Source organism: Nesoenas mayeri (genome assembly GCF_963082525.1).
Source record: "Nesoenas mayeri genome assembly, chromosome: 1".
NCBI lineage: Eukaryota > Metazoa > Chordata > Aves > Columbiformes > Columbidae > Nesoenas > Nesoenas mayeri.
In genome coordinates, this window is record NC_137541.1 from 60,470,168 (window position 1) to 60,490,168 (window position 20,001).

A 20,001-nucleotide genomic window follows, 5' to 3' on the forward strand; every position below is an offset into this window, starting at 1 on the left:
GAGATTTCTTCTGTTTCTTCCCACCAGACATACTATTTTTCAGCCATCAACAGGAAGATTCCCACTGATACAAAAGGGAGTTGGGTCAGGCAGAATCACAACAATTTTGTGATTTTGTGAAAGGGATGTTCTCCCTTCTGGGAAACTAAACAAATAGAATAAAGTATTTTTCAGCTTTTACAGGTAAACCAGAGGAAACTACCATCCACCAGCAAAGCTATGCTAAAAAACCGGAAAGTTTTGCTATTATTCCTCTTGGAAAAATCATTGCTAGAAAACAGTGAAAAAGTAAGACTCTTCTACATCCAACCATTGAAACATTTCATAATTTTTACTGCCAACATCCAAAATATGGCCAAGGATAGGAGTGCTACTGTTTTTTACACAGAGATGGTGGCATTTTGGAATGAACATTCACCACACATCCAAAAAAAAAAAAAAAAAATATTCTATGCCTCTAAATACTCAACAAAATGCCCCCATCCTTTCCTTAAACAAATAATTTCATACAGTTATCCAGATGCAATAAAAACTTAAGAAACAAGCCTGGTTTTTTTTCAGATGTAAGGTCCCAGTCTTAAATATAATTGCATCCAGCCAGACTCCTGTGTTCACACAGGACACCACTGGCTTCAGCACTGCTCCACACAGGTTCAGGTTCTGCTTGCATGGAGTAATTACCAGATTGAGACCTATGGTAAGACTAGAGAAAAAAAATATTTTAAAAACCTCTACGTTGTTCAATATACAATAGACATAATTTTCTAAATGAGTTTGGAGTCCTTTATTATAGGCCTCTAAAAATTGTTGTTAGGGTTATACATTAAAAATACTAAAGTAATTAAAAAAGGGTTGTTTTTTTTTTCTGTGTTTGCTTGTTTCCTTCTATGGTACCATTAAGCTATAAATAATTTTAGGATAAAATGCCTAGGTATAAATGAAACTGTTAACCGATCGTGTTTGCTGATGTTCCTTTCTCACACTGCCCAAGTTGACTCCTTTAATCCAGCATCTTCTCTTGTTTCTTGCCTTCCTTTTTCTTCTTCTTGGATTCTGTCAAGATAATAATAACCATAAAAAATTAACATCTAACAGTCACTGCAATCAATTTCATTCAATGCCCCTGAAAGTTCCACTGGTTTACTCTATGCATATAAGAACTAACTTTGATTCCTCATTCTGACCAAGGAAAGGGAAAACAAGAGGAAAAGAAGAAAAAAGAAAAAAAAAAAAGAGACATCGAGTTGCTAGAGAAGGTGGAAAGGGGGCTGCACGTCCAGTTTGGAACCCTTCCTATCTGAGCAGCTGACCCTGTTTAGCATGCAAAGCATTGTCTCAGGAACTTGCTTTGAAAATAAGAAAACGGCAGGCAGCTCCTGGAGAAACCGGGTCATGGCTCAGTGGAGAGCTGGAAGAAATCTCTGCCCACCCTCCCCACACACATACCCTTCCCTTCGCTTCCTTTCTATTTAATTGTTAGTCTTTGGCTTTCTCTGAATACAAGAGCAACTCCAGAGCATGGTGAGAAAGCTCACTCATTTCTTCAGCTTCTCCATCGCCAAACCTTCGCCTTTGTCTGGGACAAACACCTACATACAACTTGAGAGGCAAAAGAAGTCATGAGAGCATAGTCTGTCCAGCCAGCTGGTGCCTATAGGACAGGGAAGGGACTGGAGAGCTTCTGCTTCTCTGATTAATTTGGGGTAAATAAGGGAATGATGTGCAGGTACAAGTGAAAGTTTATAAATTAAACTACCATCTGCAGTTACTTTCACTATGGTTTAGGGCAGTGTGGTGTTGTACAGGTAAAGGAAATTCACAGAGGGGCCTAAAAATAAATATTAAGAGGATTAGGTACTCTTGCATCACATGTCACCTTGTAATAAGGGAAAAAACAGTTCTCACTGGAAATGTAAATAAATCCTTGTGGATCCCACCACAAAATCAACAGGCATTACAGAGAGATGGAATACTTGCTATGAAGTATCTTTCCTGGCACCAAAACAGCAAGCAAGCAGACCCATGTTTGCCTTAACCCAGACTTTGCTTTCTTCCTTTAAACCCTGTCTTTGTTTCTTCCTTCTCAAAAAACATCACCTCCCCATGCCTGTCTCCACCCTCCAAAAAAAACCAAACAAACAAACAAACAAAAAAACCCAAAAAAATACAACCAAAACAAAACAAAAAAACCCAAACAAACAAAAACCTAACAAGCTGAGGAAAAAAAAAAATCTCAGGTTAAATAACAAATATCACCATAAATGAAAAGACAAGCACTTGGCCCTTAGTGTGGTATTATTTTTTCTGAGTATTATTCCTTTTTTTCTCTGACCATAGACAGTCAAGCAATCATCAGCTCTGGTAAAACCGGCTTACTTGCATTAAAGCCAAGGGAGCTGCACTGACATCTTTCAGCTATGGATAGGGTCAGTGTACCTCCAGAAGAAGGGACATTTAGGTCATCACATTTATTTTATTGTTGTTTTTCCTGTTTTTTAGTGTTTCAAAACAACATTTTTTCTTCATCTTTTTCAACAAGATAAAAATCTTTTCCAGTAATTCTTTAGTCAGAGCAATATAAAATACCTGTTTCATGTTTAGTCACATAATCTGCTCTAAAACCTTACAATCATTGCTTAACATTTAAAGGCATAATAATTCAAAACAAGAAGCAATTTGTAAGTCTGAAAATGAACATGATTTTATTATTATTATTATTATTATTATCATTATCATTATTATTTTATTTACCCATCTTTGTATTTGCATGCATGTATTTATGCACAATTGTAGTCTGGTGTCATTCACAAAATCTGGCACTATTTACAAACTGTCATTCCAAAACGTCCTTTTTCATTAAGTTAATAGCCGATCTGCTTTCAGCTAAAGCTTTTTCCCTCCTACAAATTTGCTGTCTCCCCTCCTATCCTCTTTTACCCACAGCCCCCTCTTCCTCTAATTTTCACTCTGTAACACTGACCCTCCTGGATTCTGCATTGATTGTGCTCTCTCTTACACCCTCTGCCCCACCTCCAACACTACTTTTTGTGAAAGAAACAGCAGCAGTTTGTCAATAAGACCAACACTGGAATCTGTTAAATATTTAGACTCAGCATAAGCAGAAAGGTGTTTTCTGCAGACTTCAGCTAAACTCACTAAAAGCCAAGGAGACACATGAACATGGACAGACCACCAACAGGACTTTGGAGGTGTTTAAAAGATGTATAGATGAGGTTCTGAGTGACATGGTTTAGAGGTGGACTTGACAGTGTCAGGTTAACAGTTGGACTCAATGATCTTAAAGGTGTTTTCCATCCAAAATGATTCTATGATTCTATGTCTTCTCCACTCTGGACCAGGCTTCCTTTACCTCAAGGAAATACTTAGTTTTACCATCCTTGTGTACCCTTGCAGTAAAACAAAAGCACCCGAAGGGCTATGTATGCTCCAGAATATTAATGACGGTGACAAAACAGTCCTCATTTTTTGTGTCTGTTTTACAGCATACACTTTCCTCCTTTCCTCTTGTCCCACAGTGAGAGGCTGCCCAGCCATGCTCTTGCTCAGATGGAGGCCAGAATCCTAGACCAGGGCACACGCAGACAGCAAATTCGGAATACCAATCCCTAACATTTTGTGATTCTGCGTGTATACGTGGCAGTTCCTGCAGGGCACGGCAACCAAGCATTGCACAGCCATCCCACTCCCCCCAGTAGCCAGAGCATTTCCAGTGAGATAAGAACACCCACACAGCATTGTACAAATAGCCCTGCAAGAGCAAACTGTGTCGATGCACACACACCAGATTATCTAATCATTCATTACCTGAATAACTCTATGAATAGCTGTATGCCTAAGAGTTGTTTGCAGGATTAAAAGGTGTGTGGTCATAGACTAGCACTGGACCCACTTCTGTGGGTCTGTGATGACCAGTAACAAAAATTCCAGTAAGCATCTTACTCAGTAAACAAATTAATTTGATAAGCAGAATTTTTCTATGCAATTTGGAAGGGCAGCAGACTTCTTTAAATAGCAATGTTTATTCTGAAGCCTCATTCTTACTGTAGAAGCAGCAAAAGAAAGTAATTATGTTGAACAGGAGCCACATACCATTTGAAGCCACTCTTAATGTATAAGGCACAAAAGGGAGGTAATTACATTTTAAGAGAAGCCAAGCTTTGTAAGGCAAGATTTGCAGGTATTTATTTTAACTTGTTGAGAAGAAGGTAACAATTCACTCATGGCACTGCTGAACTCCTATATATAAATGTCAAGCAGTGTCCCCAAAAGCAATAGAAATTATCCAAAATAGCAAAAGCTGTTCTGATGGCAGGTTAAAGCAAAGAATTTCCACAGCAGGTGTTCAGGACACAGTTTTTCCAGGAACTAGCACTCAGTCCCACTGAGTGCAGAGGAAGGCAGGTTTTCTAAAGGGCTCTCTACTTCTCATTGTGGCAAATTTTTCAACACATGTGGTTCCTATGGTGGTGCGGGGCAATGGAAACATTTGGTGCAGGACAATTTTGAACTTTGGGGTTGAAATGCCAAAGCACATGGAAGGGGGCAGGCTTGACTTTGACAAAGCCATGGATTTTACCCCTTGATAAAAAAAAAAAAAATCTCACCCTCATGCGCTTCACCCTGCTCCAAGGAACAGAAATTTTACCATCTTGTGATTTCTACGATTGTAGAAATAAACCCCTTGATTTCTGAAATACCCTTTAAATACAGCATTTCTTCTGCTTACAGAGAAAGAGAATATTTCATGGCTAATTCCTTTTCCTCCTATTTTCCTGCATTATATAAAGCATTTATGTATTCCAAATGAGTTTAAGAAAGAAAAACCACATTACGATAGCAATTTTGTTCCATAATGAATTATTCTGAAAAGCCTATTTAAGCAACACACAGTTCTACTGGATGGAAAAAAGGCAATGCTCCACTAGCTAAACAGCAGTAGAAGGCAACTTTCCAATTAATCAATGACCTTGATGTGACTTTTACTTCATTAATATATTACAATTGATTATATCCCTATACTTTAGCTCTGTGCTGTTTAATGACTTTCTGTAGTTGCCTGTAAGTGTTTCTTGATTCCTCCACTTTTCCAGTCACTCCTCTCCAGCAAGTTGTGTTCTGTTTCTCACTTTGCTAGATTTCCATTTTGGACAGGCCTGTATTTGTTCCCAGTTGAACATATGATGGACCCAATTCAAACCTAAAGGATGGAGCTGCATCACATGAGCCAGGAAGGCATGCTGCAATGTGTGTTATGAAGGAGGGAACAGCTAGATTTATGCCTCATGGAAAATGTTTCACTCATTTCTTTTCTCATTGGAATTGTAGGAAGAAATAAATTCAAAGAAAAGTTAATCCAATCTATTCTAAAACCATCCACAAAGCTCTGAAATTATCTTAGACAGACAGAAGCCATTGCTTGAACCTGACATTTGGATGTAAGAGCTAAAAAAATTTCACTTTTAACATCCTTATATAAAACTCATCAGGAATTATAGGAAGTTTTTTATAAGAGGTAATTTGTTGAAGCCAAGGATTTTCATCAGGAAAGTTTAATTTCAGTGATTTCCATCATTCAAAAATGTAGGAGAATAAGCTTCAAAATTGTCTACACAGAGACACACGCATGTTCTCTTTTTGCTAGGTGGCCTACTTGCCCAAAGATAAAGATCAGGAAAGTCTGATCTCATTTTCTTTGAGTTACATGTATGTAAGATGTTAAAGCCTTAAGACTAAGTATTTGGAAGATTTCAATGGATAAAATTTTCAAGTGAAGCTTGTTTTGCAATTGGAGATTGCTGAAGGGGTCTGGCTAACTGGAAGGTGATTTCCAGAAGTAACTCACTTTGCTCTCCTGTTTGCTGCTGCTTCTCATCTGCCTGTGACACATTTGTACAGCTCCCTCTGTAGGGTATAGTCTTTCTTACTGTTCTTTGTCATGTTCTGCACCCAGCACAAGAGGGACCCAGCCTCAGCTGGCTTTTCAGCCCTCTTTCTATGTTGTACACAAGATCCCTCTTAATGCCAGCAAGACAGATGCAGGCACAGACTGACACATTCAGAGTTTACTATCTGCATTCATACTTTTGCAGGAGATCGCTGGAAACAAAAGTATTAAGAATTCATTTAGAGTTTGGCATATACCTTTATAGAGAAAAGATCACACTTTGAGGCAGTGTATGTGTCAAATTGAGATCTATATCATATATAAATATATATTCTATATCAATAGTTATTTAGCAGAAAGTTATTTGTGATATACTGTGAATAGAGACCCCAGTTTGTTTAATCAGTTTTTGAAAACCAGGCATGCGCTTTTCTCTGTATTTCTCAGTTGTGCTTTCTGCACCTGCCCCAGATGGGATGTGAGGGGATCTACCTTCAGGGCAAGGGATGAGGGCTTGGCTTTGGTCAGTGCTTCACACTCTGAAAAGTTTGCAGTAAGCACAGATAGAAAAAAAAGACAGAGAGAAGAGGACATGGAAAATGAAAGGGAGGGATAAAGAAGTGGGGAAAAGGAAGGGGGAAAAGGAAGGGGGAAAAGGAAGGGGGAAAAGGAAGGGGGAAAAGGAAGGGGGAAAAGAAAAAGAACTCTCTCTGTTTCACTGCTGGGAACAGTTAAGGAGTGTAAACATTTGCTTATGGCACATCTTTTATCATGGCAAGTCCCACAGCTTCAGACATTTTCACAGCTCAAGGGTACTGACTAACGCCAAGAAGGCTGGATTGCTCTTGCAAGCCAGGAAAGTGAGACAATGAGCATGTAACAGAATTGGCACACACGAGGCTGTTTAAACTTTCACCCACAAAGGTCCGTATTAAACCCTGAAAGAAACTCCTGCAGGCACAAGATGGTTAAACAAGAGCACTTGCCACATCCCAGTTTTTCATCTTTCAGGGTAGCACAGAAAAAAATATTTGAAATACAAACCAGGGGGTGAAAAAACCTCAAGGTCTGGGTTTCACATGGAAAGTTCCAACCTTTTGTTTTCAAAAACAGCTGTAAGGGCTGCAGAACAACTAAAAAATTAAAAATATTTATTTGAGAAAAAAATAAAAAATTCCTTTCTCCCTCTTCTACAGACATTTCCTGTTCCCTGGAATCAGGACTATGTCAATCAGAATGACAGTATGTTATGATCTGACAATGCCTTCAAATTATTGATCCAAACAGTTTAATTTTTCAAAGGTACAGAAGCCATCTCAAGGGAGACTACAGTGCAAAGTCTCCAAGAAACATATGGAAATGGAAGCAGAAAAAAATATCAACCAAACTTTATTAGTTATGGGCTGCACTGGCAGCTTACGAACAGCTTGAGGCTGGTCCACACTGTAGCCATCATTGTGTATATTTCTCTTATATGGCTTACTCTTTTCCCCATTTAAATCAAGAAAAATCTTTTTTCCTCGTGTTACGGCAGCAGGAGACAAATCACAGAACAGTGTCTCAGAGCCTAAAGTTTCCAGTGAGTTTTACTTCATCTTGAAATAACAAGCCTTGTCCTCAGATTAGCAAGTGGCACAAGGAAACACAACCAAACATTTAGTACCCAGCCTTATCCCTCCGAACCACTGTTTCTGCTCTTGGTTTTCACATTTCTCAGCTCCATAAGGCATAAATTATTCATGGCAAAACTGCCTCTCACAATGTTTATGCAGTGCTTAGCACAATGGCACTCTTTTTCAGCTGGGGCCTCTGGGTACTCATGCAATACAAATAATCATGATGATAGCAACAATAATAAGAGCCAGCTCTGCTGTTCCCACCGGGCATCCACTGCCAGTGTCTGTCCCACAGAGCTCAGATCACTGTATTTCACTGCAGGCTCCTAGTCACTGCCACAGGCCATTCTTCAATAAACCTGCCTCGTCCTTTAAAGCAAGTTAAAAACCTCAGAGTTTTGGCTTTCAGCTTTTTGTTTAACTATCACAGCTGTTTCCTAATATGAGAAAATCCCTCATTTTTATATTTAATTAGTTTGAGCAGATCCTATTATTCTGCCTCCTGTAATACTAATTATTACGCTAGCTGCATGCCTGCACGACTAATGAGTTACATTAAAGATGGGGAATTCTGAAACCTACAGAGGGAGATGCAGCACAAGTGTGATGCCAAAATAGGAGACACCAGCATATTTCAAACAAAAGAAAATCACAGTCCTAACAAGTCATTTATTCTCCCCCTGTGTTTCCTCCAGTTATTCTTTAGAAGCAGACATCTTGTTGCTACATAGAGGCAAGGTTGAAGGAGGGCACTGCAGAAAAAGCAGATTGTCCAATATGCACAATGGAGTGGGCCACAGGTGATAATTTTCCTCAGTGCAGCATCCAGTTTGTCTGAGCAGTGAATATCTGCTGATCAGATGAGCGATTCATTCAGACATCACTGTCAGCTCCTTGCAACAGTCAGTAGCCAAGACACCCCGTCAAAGCACAGTCAGTCTGTTCTGGCAGTAGTGCACTGTGAGTAAGATGTCCTCTCTGAAGGCAGAAATCAAGACTGTCACTGTAGTGCTCAAAAACCACAGGTTTTCTGCTCCTGGCACCAAAGTAAGGCTGGGGATATACCTGATCATTAACAGAAGTTAGCTCTACTTTTTGACAACAGCCTCTCTAAGAAGACACAAGGTAAATCAGTGTCCAACACTGTCTTAAATCCACTGAGATTAATAATGTCAAAACCAAAGACCCTCGTTAAAGATTGTAGTTCATACACTCACCTTGAAGTAAATCATCACATTCTAATAATTATAATTGCAGACTAAGATAAAAGGGAGCAGCAGATACTACCCCGAGCATGGAGCCAAGAGTCATCAGCTCCTAGCTGAGTGCCTGGACCTGCCACTGGTGCTGTGCAAACCTGGAAACTCACTTAGCCTTTCCAACTTTCAAATATTACTTTTCTTTCAATTGTACTTCTTCAAGGAGTGACAGAAGGATTAGCTATTTGCTACCTGTAAAGATTGCTAAATAAAATAAACGAGGTAGTGCAGATTATTTATATTGCACTAAATTCTTAAGTTTTTCAAACAGTATAAAATTATTAAAAACACCTGGAGCACAGTCTTTCCTCTGCTGCAGTAGCATGTACTCTGTGCCAAACACAGGGAACTGCACTGACATCTTGCTAGACTTTCAAATGCTACACCTAATCTGCATTATAGTAAAGAGATTAGAGCCATTAACAACTTGAGTAGGTCTTGCCTTAATGTGAGCAACCTTTCCAAACACTGCGTGTTGGAGGATGTGATCTTTGGATGCCACTTCAATTACAAAAGACAACAGTGGTGTAAGCAGTGTTGTTTGCCAGCTCTACTTGGAGCTGTTTTCTTATATGGCAAAGACTCTGCCAAGCCAGCATAAAGCAAGTCATAGATCAGATGCACAGTAAATTGATAAAAAGTTGGGAAGGGAGATTTATTAAAAGGAACTAAATACAGCTGGGTGAAAACTTTATCAGATAAAAAAGGAGCATAATTCAAAAAATGAAGAGTATATTGCAGAAAGAGCAGGCGAACAGCTTATTCTATTTAATTTTATCTTAATCAGGAGAATAAATAGCTAAAAGTACAAGAGATTCTGGGAAAAAGAGAGGAAGAATGAGAGTTACTGAAAAAGTGGAAAAACAAAGCCTATCAAGCAACCCAGCTCAATAAAAATAAATTCATCCTCTCTTGGTGGTTAAAGCAAAGTGTTTCCTGAATCCTGACAATACTCCATTCTTTTACTTTCTGGCTGTCTGGAACCCGAACAACCATCAATCAAGTTTGGGGGGTTGTGAAGTAGGCCAGATGGAGTATGTTGGAAGCGTTTTCTGCTCTCCAGTGCAAGCTGGCCATTAGAGCAGCCACTCGACAGAAGTGCCTGAGTCTTCACATCTGTCAAGATAGTTTAGGGAGACCTTGAACATCCCAGGCCTTGCAGACACTGATTAGAATATGCAGTTGTATGCGCTAGAGGAGAGGTGGCTGTCTCTGCTGGGATTTTATGATAAAAATTATCCTTTCATCCTTTCAAGCCTTTGTGACAGGCTTTCTCATGACCTCATTTGTGTACTAAATACACAAACCATGGTGACAACCTCTCTGTCCAAATGTACAATATTCAAGAACGAACGACAGTTTTCATCCTGTGTTAACTACACTTTAGCACAGCAGCCCAGGATCAACATATTGTCTTCCAATCTGAGAACACCTCAGCAAAGCTATGGAGAAAAGAACTTGTCAGAATTTCAGATTAAATTCAAATTCCTGACTCATCCTCTGCTCTCCTCCTTAAATCCAATATACAGCAGAGCTTCTCTGCAAGCAGTGAGCTCCAAAATGTCCAAGTGTCACAGACTACAATCCCTACTTAAAAGTCAGCTGTTCAGAAGAAAAAGTACTGAGACAGAGGAATTGCTGATAAGGAAAAAAATACTTTTTTTTTTTAAAAAAAAAAAGTTTCCAAAATAATTAGAGTGCTTCAAAAAATTTTAAGGCTTTTCCGAAAGTGCTGACTAATGATAAACCAAATCTGTAAGAACAACTAAATCACCAGTTTATGAGGCAGGCATTGATTCCCAAGGTTAATGAGTATCTCCTAGTTTAATTTAGCATAAGTTTTGCCACAGCTCACAGAAGTTCCTGGAAAACCAAAATATACTTTTATCAGCAAATATGTAAAATGGTAACCCTTGGGATTTTTCTGCAGGTATAGTTTTCCTTTCTGTTAAGCATAAACTCCTATGAAACAGCAGTCATCTTTGAAATAGTTAGGTGAGAGGAGAGAGACACAAGATTCATCCTACCAGCAAAGTTACTGCGTGTTCATGAGCTGGAAAGGAAGAGGAGCAATGGGAGAGCAGCAATTACAGATAATATCAGTTTATTTGACTTCTTCTCAAATAACAGAGGAAGCGAGAAGGAACTTCAGACATCAAGCCACACTTAAGAAATGTGTCAGGTGAAATCCGATACACAACACTTCATTGGGCAAGCCTAGATGAAATAATCTGCTTTACCCACACACCTTCTTGGGTTCTTAACTAACTGCATTAATTAATTTTTTAAAAAAATTTAAGAGTTAGGGAGAATTGCAAAGGTCTCAGATGAATATATTTGCTCCACATGCAAGTAGTGATTAATAGAAAAAAATATTTGAGTTATTTTGTGAGTGTAATGAACAGAAAAGGAAGTATTATAGTGATATTTTCTTTTTCAACAAAAATCTGTAGAGGATATGTTTGGAATACTGTGTACAGTCCAGTCTCTTCATCTCAAAACTGATTTTGCAATAATAGAAGGAATTTAGATAAGTCCAATAGAGAATATTCTTATCATGGATAAATTGTTATATAACAAAACACTTAAGTCAGAGGATTTAGCTTTGAAAAATGGCAAGTGACAAAAAGAAACAGAAGATATCTAAACCTACAATTGATTAGAGAAGCTAAAGACGGCCTTTTACTCACCCAATTTTCAATATAAAGTCAAAAGGAAAAGTGATGTAATGGAGAGGTTACAAACACAACCTAATAGAAGGAAATTTTCAGGACACATGAAAGCAGCTTAGTCAGGAAGATCATGAAAACAACCGTTTTTCTGAATATACTGGTATTTTTCAGTGCAATATTCTCAGTCAGTTCACATCTGCTTTTGGTACTCCCGGCCTGTCACTGTCAGGGATGTATTCAGTGATGAAGCTCTTGAAGTGCACACCAGGCAGAGAGGTAACCATTTAGTGGTAGAACAGATTCCTGTAATCAATAAGCTCCTCACTTGCTATTCTGCTGCCAGAGCTCCCAAATGCCAGAGAGCCACTGCCCTGCTACTCCAGGCAATCACAGTAGGAACGTACAGCACTTGATAAGCGTTCACAGGTCTGGCTGCATATCAATGCAGACCTTATGAGACACATAGAAAAAAAAAAAAATGCTCCTTCCAAATAATGTATCATATGCTTTTTCTCTTGAAGCCTTGAGGCATTGATGTGAAGCTATGTGTGAAAAAGGAGGCTAACACATAACTACAGTCCATTCCAAGTGCTCAGATAATAATTTAGATCTTACTTCTCATCTCCAAAGAATTAAATTGGGTCCTATTCTAACTACAGATTGAATACAGTTTATTTTTTTACTTTATCTAGATGTAGACTTACTTTCAACCTGTAACTTCCTTCAACTCAGAAAGAAAATAAATACTCTTCTTCCATCCAACATGTAAGCATTCAGATTTTTTTACTCAGAAGTAAAGTTCAGTAGAGCACAACATTTCACACGGTACTAATCTGCTTGACCTGATTTCTTACTCTAGTTCCTCTGACTGCTGCCAATACACTTTCCAGTGTAGCTCCCATGTAGTTGTACCCACAGATCTGCAATATGGATTTCTTTTCCTTAGTTAGGGCCCAGGCAGGCTGCAAGTGTGTGACTTGAACGCATGCTGCTCCTCCTAATGCCAACAGCAGATGAACGAGCAGGTGGCATTCAGGAAGATACTGTGAGATTTCTAACACAAATCAGGAGAGCAGAATTTCTGCCCACAGTTATTACGATCACAAACCTACATTTGTACCTGTTTCTCCTTTTGTATTCCTTCAAATCAAATGAAGTCAAGATTTCTATTTAAGTCAAACCATGTTTGCTGCAGTCAGTCCCAATCTGACTTTCAGTTTCAGCTATAACTCACTCCTATCTACAATCTGTTAAAGTTAACTTGAATCTAACAATTTCACAAGCTCTGCCTTTCAAACTGTAACTTGAAAATGACCCTGTACCACCCAAGAACATTGTTCTCACAAAACTATGCTGCATCAATGCTCTGCTTTGTCTTCCTCTCCCCTCTTCTGACAGCCATTGATAGAATATACTGACTCAGCGGGATCAGAACAAGGCAGAGGCCCACTAGTGGCAACACAATAGGAAGCTTCATTCAATAAAGTCCCAAATGTTAATGGAAACTTACTCAGAAAAAACACCAAAAAAAAAACCACACCAAAATAAAACAAAACAAAACAAAAAAACACACAACAAACACCAAAAATTCCCCACATAAACACAAAAACCCAAATGCACACACCAAAGTTCTTCCCCTCAAAATAAGAAACAATAAAATCACACAGTTCAAGGGCCTTCCTGCATTCTCACCCAGTCACTTCCATCCCCAGATGAAGATGTTTATTGTTGCCAACTCAGCCAAGTCAGCTGGTCTCTGAAAATCTAGTCATATCCTTTCTGCTTCACAGCTTGTCATTATCTATGCAGGTTCTAGACTCAGCACTTATCTGATAACTCTGTGGATGGTGTATGAGGTAGACCAGTTACAGCTGTATCGACTGCAAAGCAGATGGATGTATGCACACATGCAGAAAGCGTCTGCAGGCTCATCAGGCATGTCTCTGGTTGCACAAGCAGAGCTGGCCACCTGCAGGTACTCCTCAGATCAATGGTGCCCCACCACGTACAACGTGAAAATTGCTCATCCCAGTTGCACCTGTCACTCCAAATCACATTTATTTTTATAATTATCCAAGTATTCAGAGCCTGGATTGTGTTAGACCTAGGTGGTTTTAAGCAAACAAGTGCCAGGGTAGCGTAGCTTGTATAATCCACTTAAAACACATTACTGCTGTATCTCAAACAAGATCTCACAGTTTTAGCTCCCACTGTAAATCATTGTACACACATAACACCTGTTACTCCAACAAAAGAATATATTAAAAGGCTTTAACAATTAGAAAGAAATTAACTTTGTCTAATGGACACCTGGAAACACAAATGCATGGCACATGCCTTTCTGTGTCCTAGGAATTATGCTGTCACTCGCATTTAAATAAGATATGTACATTCTGTACTCTCCTTCCTGCTATCTTTGAATAAAGAATATACAACCCCAAGAATGCAGAGCATCGACATATTTCAGCATGCAGTGAGCAGAACATTGCTTCAATACTACCCGTCCACAAGGAAAGCAGTCCTTTATTCCACTAGCCATTATTTGATACCAAACAAAACCTATATAAAAGGTATCTTTATCAAGAGATATTTTTCATGCTGTTATTGGTCTGTTCCCATCACCAGATGAATTATGGAAAGCATCTGTGCTCTGGAAGTCTAGTCGCATCAGCAAACTGGTAGCAGTACAGGTGGTCTAAGGTTAAAATTGGAGTTCTAATCTTCAGCCTACCTCTTATGCGTGAGACTGACCTGACTATACAACCTGGGAATATTGTCAGCCTGACAGCTGAGAAATAGGAGCAGTGCGGAACTGAGGAAAGGCCATGAAAGTACAATCTCCTATATTACTGAGCTCCCACTGAAGCATGCAGGACATCACAAATCGAGTGATTTAAATGAACTGGTGTGCAGCTTTCAGCAAATGAAATTTACCTTGAGGTTTGGTTTTGGTAAGCTTCCCACAGGGCTTTGAGATTGTGACAGTCTTCTGGCAGTCAGCATTATGAAGGGCTCTCTTTAGGTTCCCGGTTCGAGTCTTCAGGGCAGTATTCAAGTCACATTCTCCCCAGGCCTGGAACTGGTATTTGCACTCCGCTGCAAGGAGTAAATAAATGGTATTTTTTAAAACAGAATGACTGAGTGTGACAACAAAGATATTTTGAGTCTAATAGGATAACATGGACAGTCAGCGCTTGTAGACAAAAGGATCATGCAGCTGAAGAAAGGAATCCTAAGAAAAATTTAAAGATGATTTGCAATGATAACTGAAGTCTCCACCCCTGCCTCGAATATTTTAAAATTTAATCCTCTTGCCTTTGCATGGATATTGCATTATTGTCACATAAAGAACAAAATATTCAACTATGAAGATACACAATAAAAAGGAAGAGGAAGGGGAAGGCGAAGGGGAAGGCGAAGGCGAAGGGGAAGGGGAAGGGGAAGGGGAAGAGAAAACAACAGCAGTGGGAAATGTCATTCACATTTTATATGACTGTTCCTCCATTTGTGTGATGTCAAAAGTTACCAAATAAGGCTTGAATGGTTTCAAGAGCATATGTGCAAGTATGAACTTGTCAAGTCTGAAACTAGAGCACTGATTGCCTTGGTAAAGTCACAATGATGTTCAAAGCCTGTGGTTGTTTACTAGAAAAAAGCCAAATTTGCAAGAGTAATCAGATCTGAGTCCTGGACAGACATCTTGTCCAGGACAGAGCTGACACATCTTTCTGAACAGTTATTATGTATGCAAACCTTCTGAATGGAATAATATAGGTGAAATACTATAGGTCTTCATTCACTTGTTTCACTGTACACACCTGTAGCCACCCATGCTCCATGCTGCAAATAACACATTGCAAGGTCATATAAAGCCTGTGGTAAGCATCACAGAGATTCACAGGTGTGAGTGAACACACGACACTTAACATTGCTGCCTTAAATAGGGTTGTTCACCACAGGAGAGCAGATTTCAGCAAGCTTGTGGAAGACTGAATTTATAGTAAGAAGGCTATATGGACTTTCTGCAAAGGAGCAGCTTCTCTCTGAAGAAGTTGCCTTCTGAATGCCTTATGTGTTCTAGCTCCAATGAACTTGAAATATATGTACCCCTTACCTCCAAATTGCTTTTTCCAGTTGCAGGGAATCTTACACTTCTGAGTCTTGGTGGTTTGTTTGCACTCAGCTCCAGTGCGAGTGCCCTCACGTGTCCCCAGGCCACAGTCACCATTGGTGGGCACACAGACACTCCACTGCCATTCCCCACAGTCAGACTTCTTCGCCTTTTTCTCTAGATGAAGACAAGGAACCAAACCCAAGCAAGAGAAGCGGTCAGTACCCAGTGCCTATGGAGAAGTTCCCTAAATTTCACTAAACAGTCACAGCACCTGAAAGGGTGAATAAGACAGATATTTGTAAAACAATAGCTTCAAAAGCGAAAGGTCTGGAATCCACAGTTCTGCAGAGACAGGTCAGCCTCTTTGACTCCAAAGCAGGTGGATTATTTAAATTCAGTCCCACTACCATGTCTGCTAGTCCACTTAGATATTCTCAAGTGGATTCTCATCTTCAGAGTGGAGACTCATCTAGAAACACTGAGGGATCACTGCCCAACACACACAGGAAGGTGTACCCAGCAAGAACACTCCTCTGTCTCTAGTAGCTGGTGGCATGCAATTATTTTCAGTTCCAACCAAAGCAATACACACTATACAGATTAGAAATGGATGTGTTGATGTTGTATATCAGGGGATCCGAGCACCTCCAGAGAACAGAGGTGGGATACAAACTTTGCACTTGATATACCATGTTGCATTTCATATCAAGATATGACCAAAAGTTCGAAGGTGAAGAAAAAACTATATGGAGAAGTGTACTTGAAATGCTGTTAATACAGGTGGGTTTGTTGCTCAGGGACAACAGTAAGAATCATTACTTCATTTGAATCCTTAAACACAAGTCTGATGAGAAAAGACAGCACTGTTATCAGACACAAAGCTTTACAAAAATAATTAGTTAGGCCACCATCACAAATAACTTTGAATAACCTTATATAGAAATATTTCTTTTCAGCTCTTGTATATTTAAGTCAACATTTTCTAATACCTCCATTACCTCCATACAGTCACAATGGTTAGAAACACTTTTTTTTTTTTTTTTTTTTTTAATGAGAACACTAATCCTGATAGACTCACAGGTCTTATTAACTGGTGTGTAAGTAGCCTGTAAATAATAAGACCTTAAGCAAAACACAAAAATATATTTTCCTTAAAAAAAAAGTCAAAACTGAGTTTGGTAGATATGAATTTTCCACCCCAGGCCTGTCTCTCCTATAATGAGGTCTGAGTTCACCACTGACAGAAAGCAATTACTGCTGGATGTCCAGCTGTCTATAGGCAGCAATGAGTTAGTTCAATTCTTTGTTTGAGGATTTCCACATCACACAGTGTTGGCATAGCATTGTCATATACAACACTGAATGAGTGACATGATAACTGGTCTTTAATCATGCCTGTTTGGCTCTCCCTAAGTCAAGCATGAACCTACCCCTAGAGCAAATTTTAAGCTGCCTTGCAATGCACACTCTGTGATAAGCTAAGGACTCCATTCTCCAGGGCTGTCAAGCTGCCAGCTTTCATGGAAACTACTTTCTGTTTTCATATTTAACACAGAACAACACGTCACAGCCACAAATCCCTATGCTGTATGTCAAAAGGTTAACGAATGACCTGAATCTCATAACAAAACCAGAAGCATTTGACATTCTCCCACATATGCAATCTCTCTTGGGGATTAACTCCTCTGAATTATGCTGGATCTTACCTGGTTTCTCTTTTTTGCCAGCCTCAGCGGTACTCACAGCTGCCAGAATGAAAACAAGTGCCAGGAGGGCAGCTGTGAACAATCGACGTTTCTGTTGTTGCTGTTGCATTCTGGGGATTAACAAAAGAGAGGAAAAAAAAGTTGGTTAGACTGCAAAAGGTGGGACTCCATCTAAAGCGTTGCTATAGCATTTTTGGGAAGCTTGCTAATTATTGCTCACTTTCTAGAAACCTGCCAGAGAATCGAGGCTCCTGATGGGCCTGGAACTTCTCTCTTCTTTCCTGACCCCTACTTTGTGCTTCAGCTTACACATTCATGTAAGTAGGTAATGCTACACTGGCAATCTTGCAAGGGTTCATGTTCTTATTAGGCTTACTTGACATCTGGAAGGATCTTCTTTCATAAAAACTTTTATAGGTAATACGCGATGTTTTATCTCAATTGGCATTGGCGTGTTGCTACCTACCTTTTCCTTCCTTCTCCACTTAGTGTCTCTTCCTAGTATAAATTAAGCTAATTGCCAAATGGGAACAGAGATAGCACTTGCACACACAGCTACAGGCTATCCATAGAATGTTAATGAGCCCAAAATCTGGATTTGGGAAGCAAATATTAAAATATAAAAGTATAGTTAAAACATTTGATTGGTGGTGAAGCAACAGGTATCAGCCAATCAGCTGGCTGACTTCAATGGCTTAGACACACATTTCTCTTTCACTTTCCTATAATTTGCATTCTCATTTTGGCACTGTTTATCAGAAAGCAGGGCCATAACAAACATGTACATGGTAGACTAGAAATTGCTTATATAGAAGGTTTCTCCAGGTTGTTTGAGGATTTTGTTTGGTTAGTTGGGTTTTTTTGTTGTTTTGGGGGGTTTGTTTGTTTGTTTTTATTTTGTTTTGGTTTGAGTTTTTGGGGGTTGTTTTTTTTATTGTTTGTTTGTTTGTTTTCCAAACTAGGGCCCATGACATTCGTGCTACACCAGCCCTCTGAAGAAGTGTCAACAGTCAGCCACTAAGATGGCCTTAAAACCTCAACTAGACTGATGTTGCAGAGAGATAGAGGCAACCTGATACCATTTTGCTCAGCACAGCAACCTTAGGGGAGAAATAATGAGCAAAGAACGAAATGTATTAGAAATTTAATTTGGCACTCCTCAGTATTCCCTGCTGTCAACCTCTTATTCAAAAGCAACATAATTGTAATTGACATGGAAAACAGGAAGGAATCCCAAACACAGAGACTTTTAAGTATCCGGCTTTAATATAATGCTCGAAGACATATGATAAAACTTAATAATTTTGTTGAAATAAAGTTCATGTGAGGACTGCAAGAGACATGGCATTCAAATGTCTGAAAGCTGTCATTAGTACCAGTTTGGCTTGGAAGTACCATTTCCCACCATGAAGAAAGTACTACCAATGTTTCCAGTGAACTCAAAGAGAGCCTGGAATTAAAACATTCATGAGTCCTACAGGAGCTTGGGATTGTTTTTTCCTTTCTTCTACTACCTATTTCCACTTAGAGCCTCTTGTGTTTTACAGAAAATGAAATAAATAAAGAAAAATAAAATAAGCAATAGCAAAAAATAAATATGCAACTTGCCTTTTAATTCAGCTTACTTCAAACTGTTTCTTTATAATCAACCACAGTTGCAATATTGTTCAGACACCAAACTTCCCCCCTCAGCTCCTTTCCCTTGGAGAAACTTCACCACCAGTAGCACTGTACCTCACCTCACATCCCATTTTCTGTACAATTTATCTTCTCACTTCTGCTCTTTCAAATGAATCACCAGAATCCCTTGTTGAAGGAGGGAGTTAAGTGATTGTGTGGAAAAACACATGGGAAGAGAGAGACACATGCTTCTGTAATGTTAAGACACCATCTCAGCATGCTGCCTGGGGGTGGCAGAACCTGAAGCAAGGCAGCACCAGTGAGTTTGCTGCACAGGATGTAGCCACATGCAAGAAATGCCCACAGTGGGCTTGGGGCTCCCTCCTACACCCCTGCTGCCCATCTCAGAGACCTGGGATGTGGTCTCACATACCCCACGGGCTGCTGGCAGTCACTGGGAGCTGTGGATAACTGCCCATAATGAAGCTGCCTTATATTAAGTTGACAGAGGCTCAAATTCAAATCTGATTGACATTCTTTTCATGAAAATAGTCAGGGAATATAGTTGGGTTTTGGAATCTGAACCGTTCCAGAAGCCCTATAAACAAAAGCCCACAGAGCCTTAATATAGTATGTTTTTCTAAGACTCCAAGTCTCCCTACAGCCAAAACACTTGCCAAATTGTCTAAGGCAAACACTAAACCTGCAGATATATATATAGATATATATATATATATATCCCTCTGGCACAGAAAGCCAGGCTGCTTCCTGCAGTGCCTTCACTATTAATTACCAACAAATGAAAAGCCACATTGTACAGATGGAGGCCTTGCCTGACACACCAATATGTCAAACTTGATGTAAACAGTATGACCACAAAAAATTGAATAGTTTTTTTGCACGTGGTAGATCAACAAGGGCAGGTGCTCCCACAAAATTACAAATGGCCTACAAAAAGTACCCATTAAACACTAGATATTGTTTCAGAAGGTCAGAAAATCCCACCTGTCAGTAATCATTTGAGTTCAGTTTTCAGTTTTACTTGCAAATATTTCATCTGGCCATTAAAAAGATTGTTGAAGAGAAAAACTTGCCAGACTGGACTTGTT

The 20,001-nt window shown here is 39.4% G+C and overlaps 1 protein-coding gene across 1 annotated transcript in view; it reads right to left on the reverse strand.

Annotated features, from left to right (window-relative positions):
- Positions 1-1,000: 1,000 nt before the first annotated feature.
- Positions 1,001-20,001, reverse strand: part of PTN (pleiotrophin) — a gene marked incomplete at its 3' end in the record, with an annotated part of 48,570 nt that continues 29,569 nt past the window's right edge. Inside the window, exons 2-5 of the mRNA XM_080363781.1 lie at positions 17,273-17,382; positions 15,567-15,740; positions 14,387-14,548; positions 1,001-1,053 (exon numbers count right to left, since the gene is read on the reverse strand). Of these exons, the coding sequence (XP_080219907.1) occupies positions 1,001-1,053; positions 14,387-14,548; positions 15,567-15,740; positions 17,273-17,381 (498 nt within the window). The 5' untranslated portion in view covers position 17,382. The remainder of the gene's footprint in view (positions 1,054-14,386; positions 14,549-15,566; positions 15,741-17,272; positions 17,383-20,001) is intronic.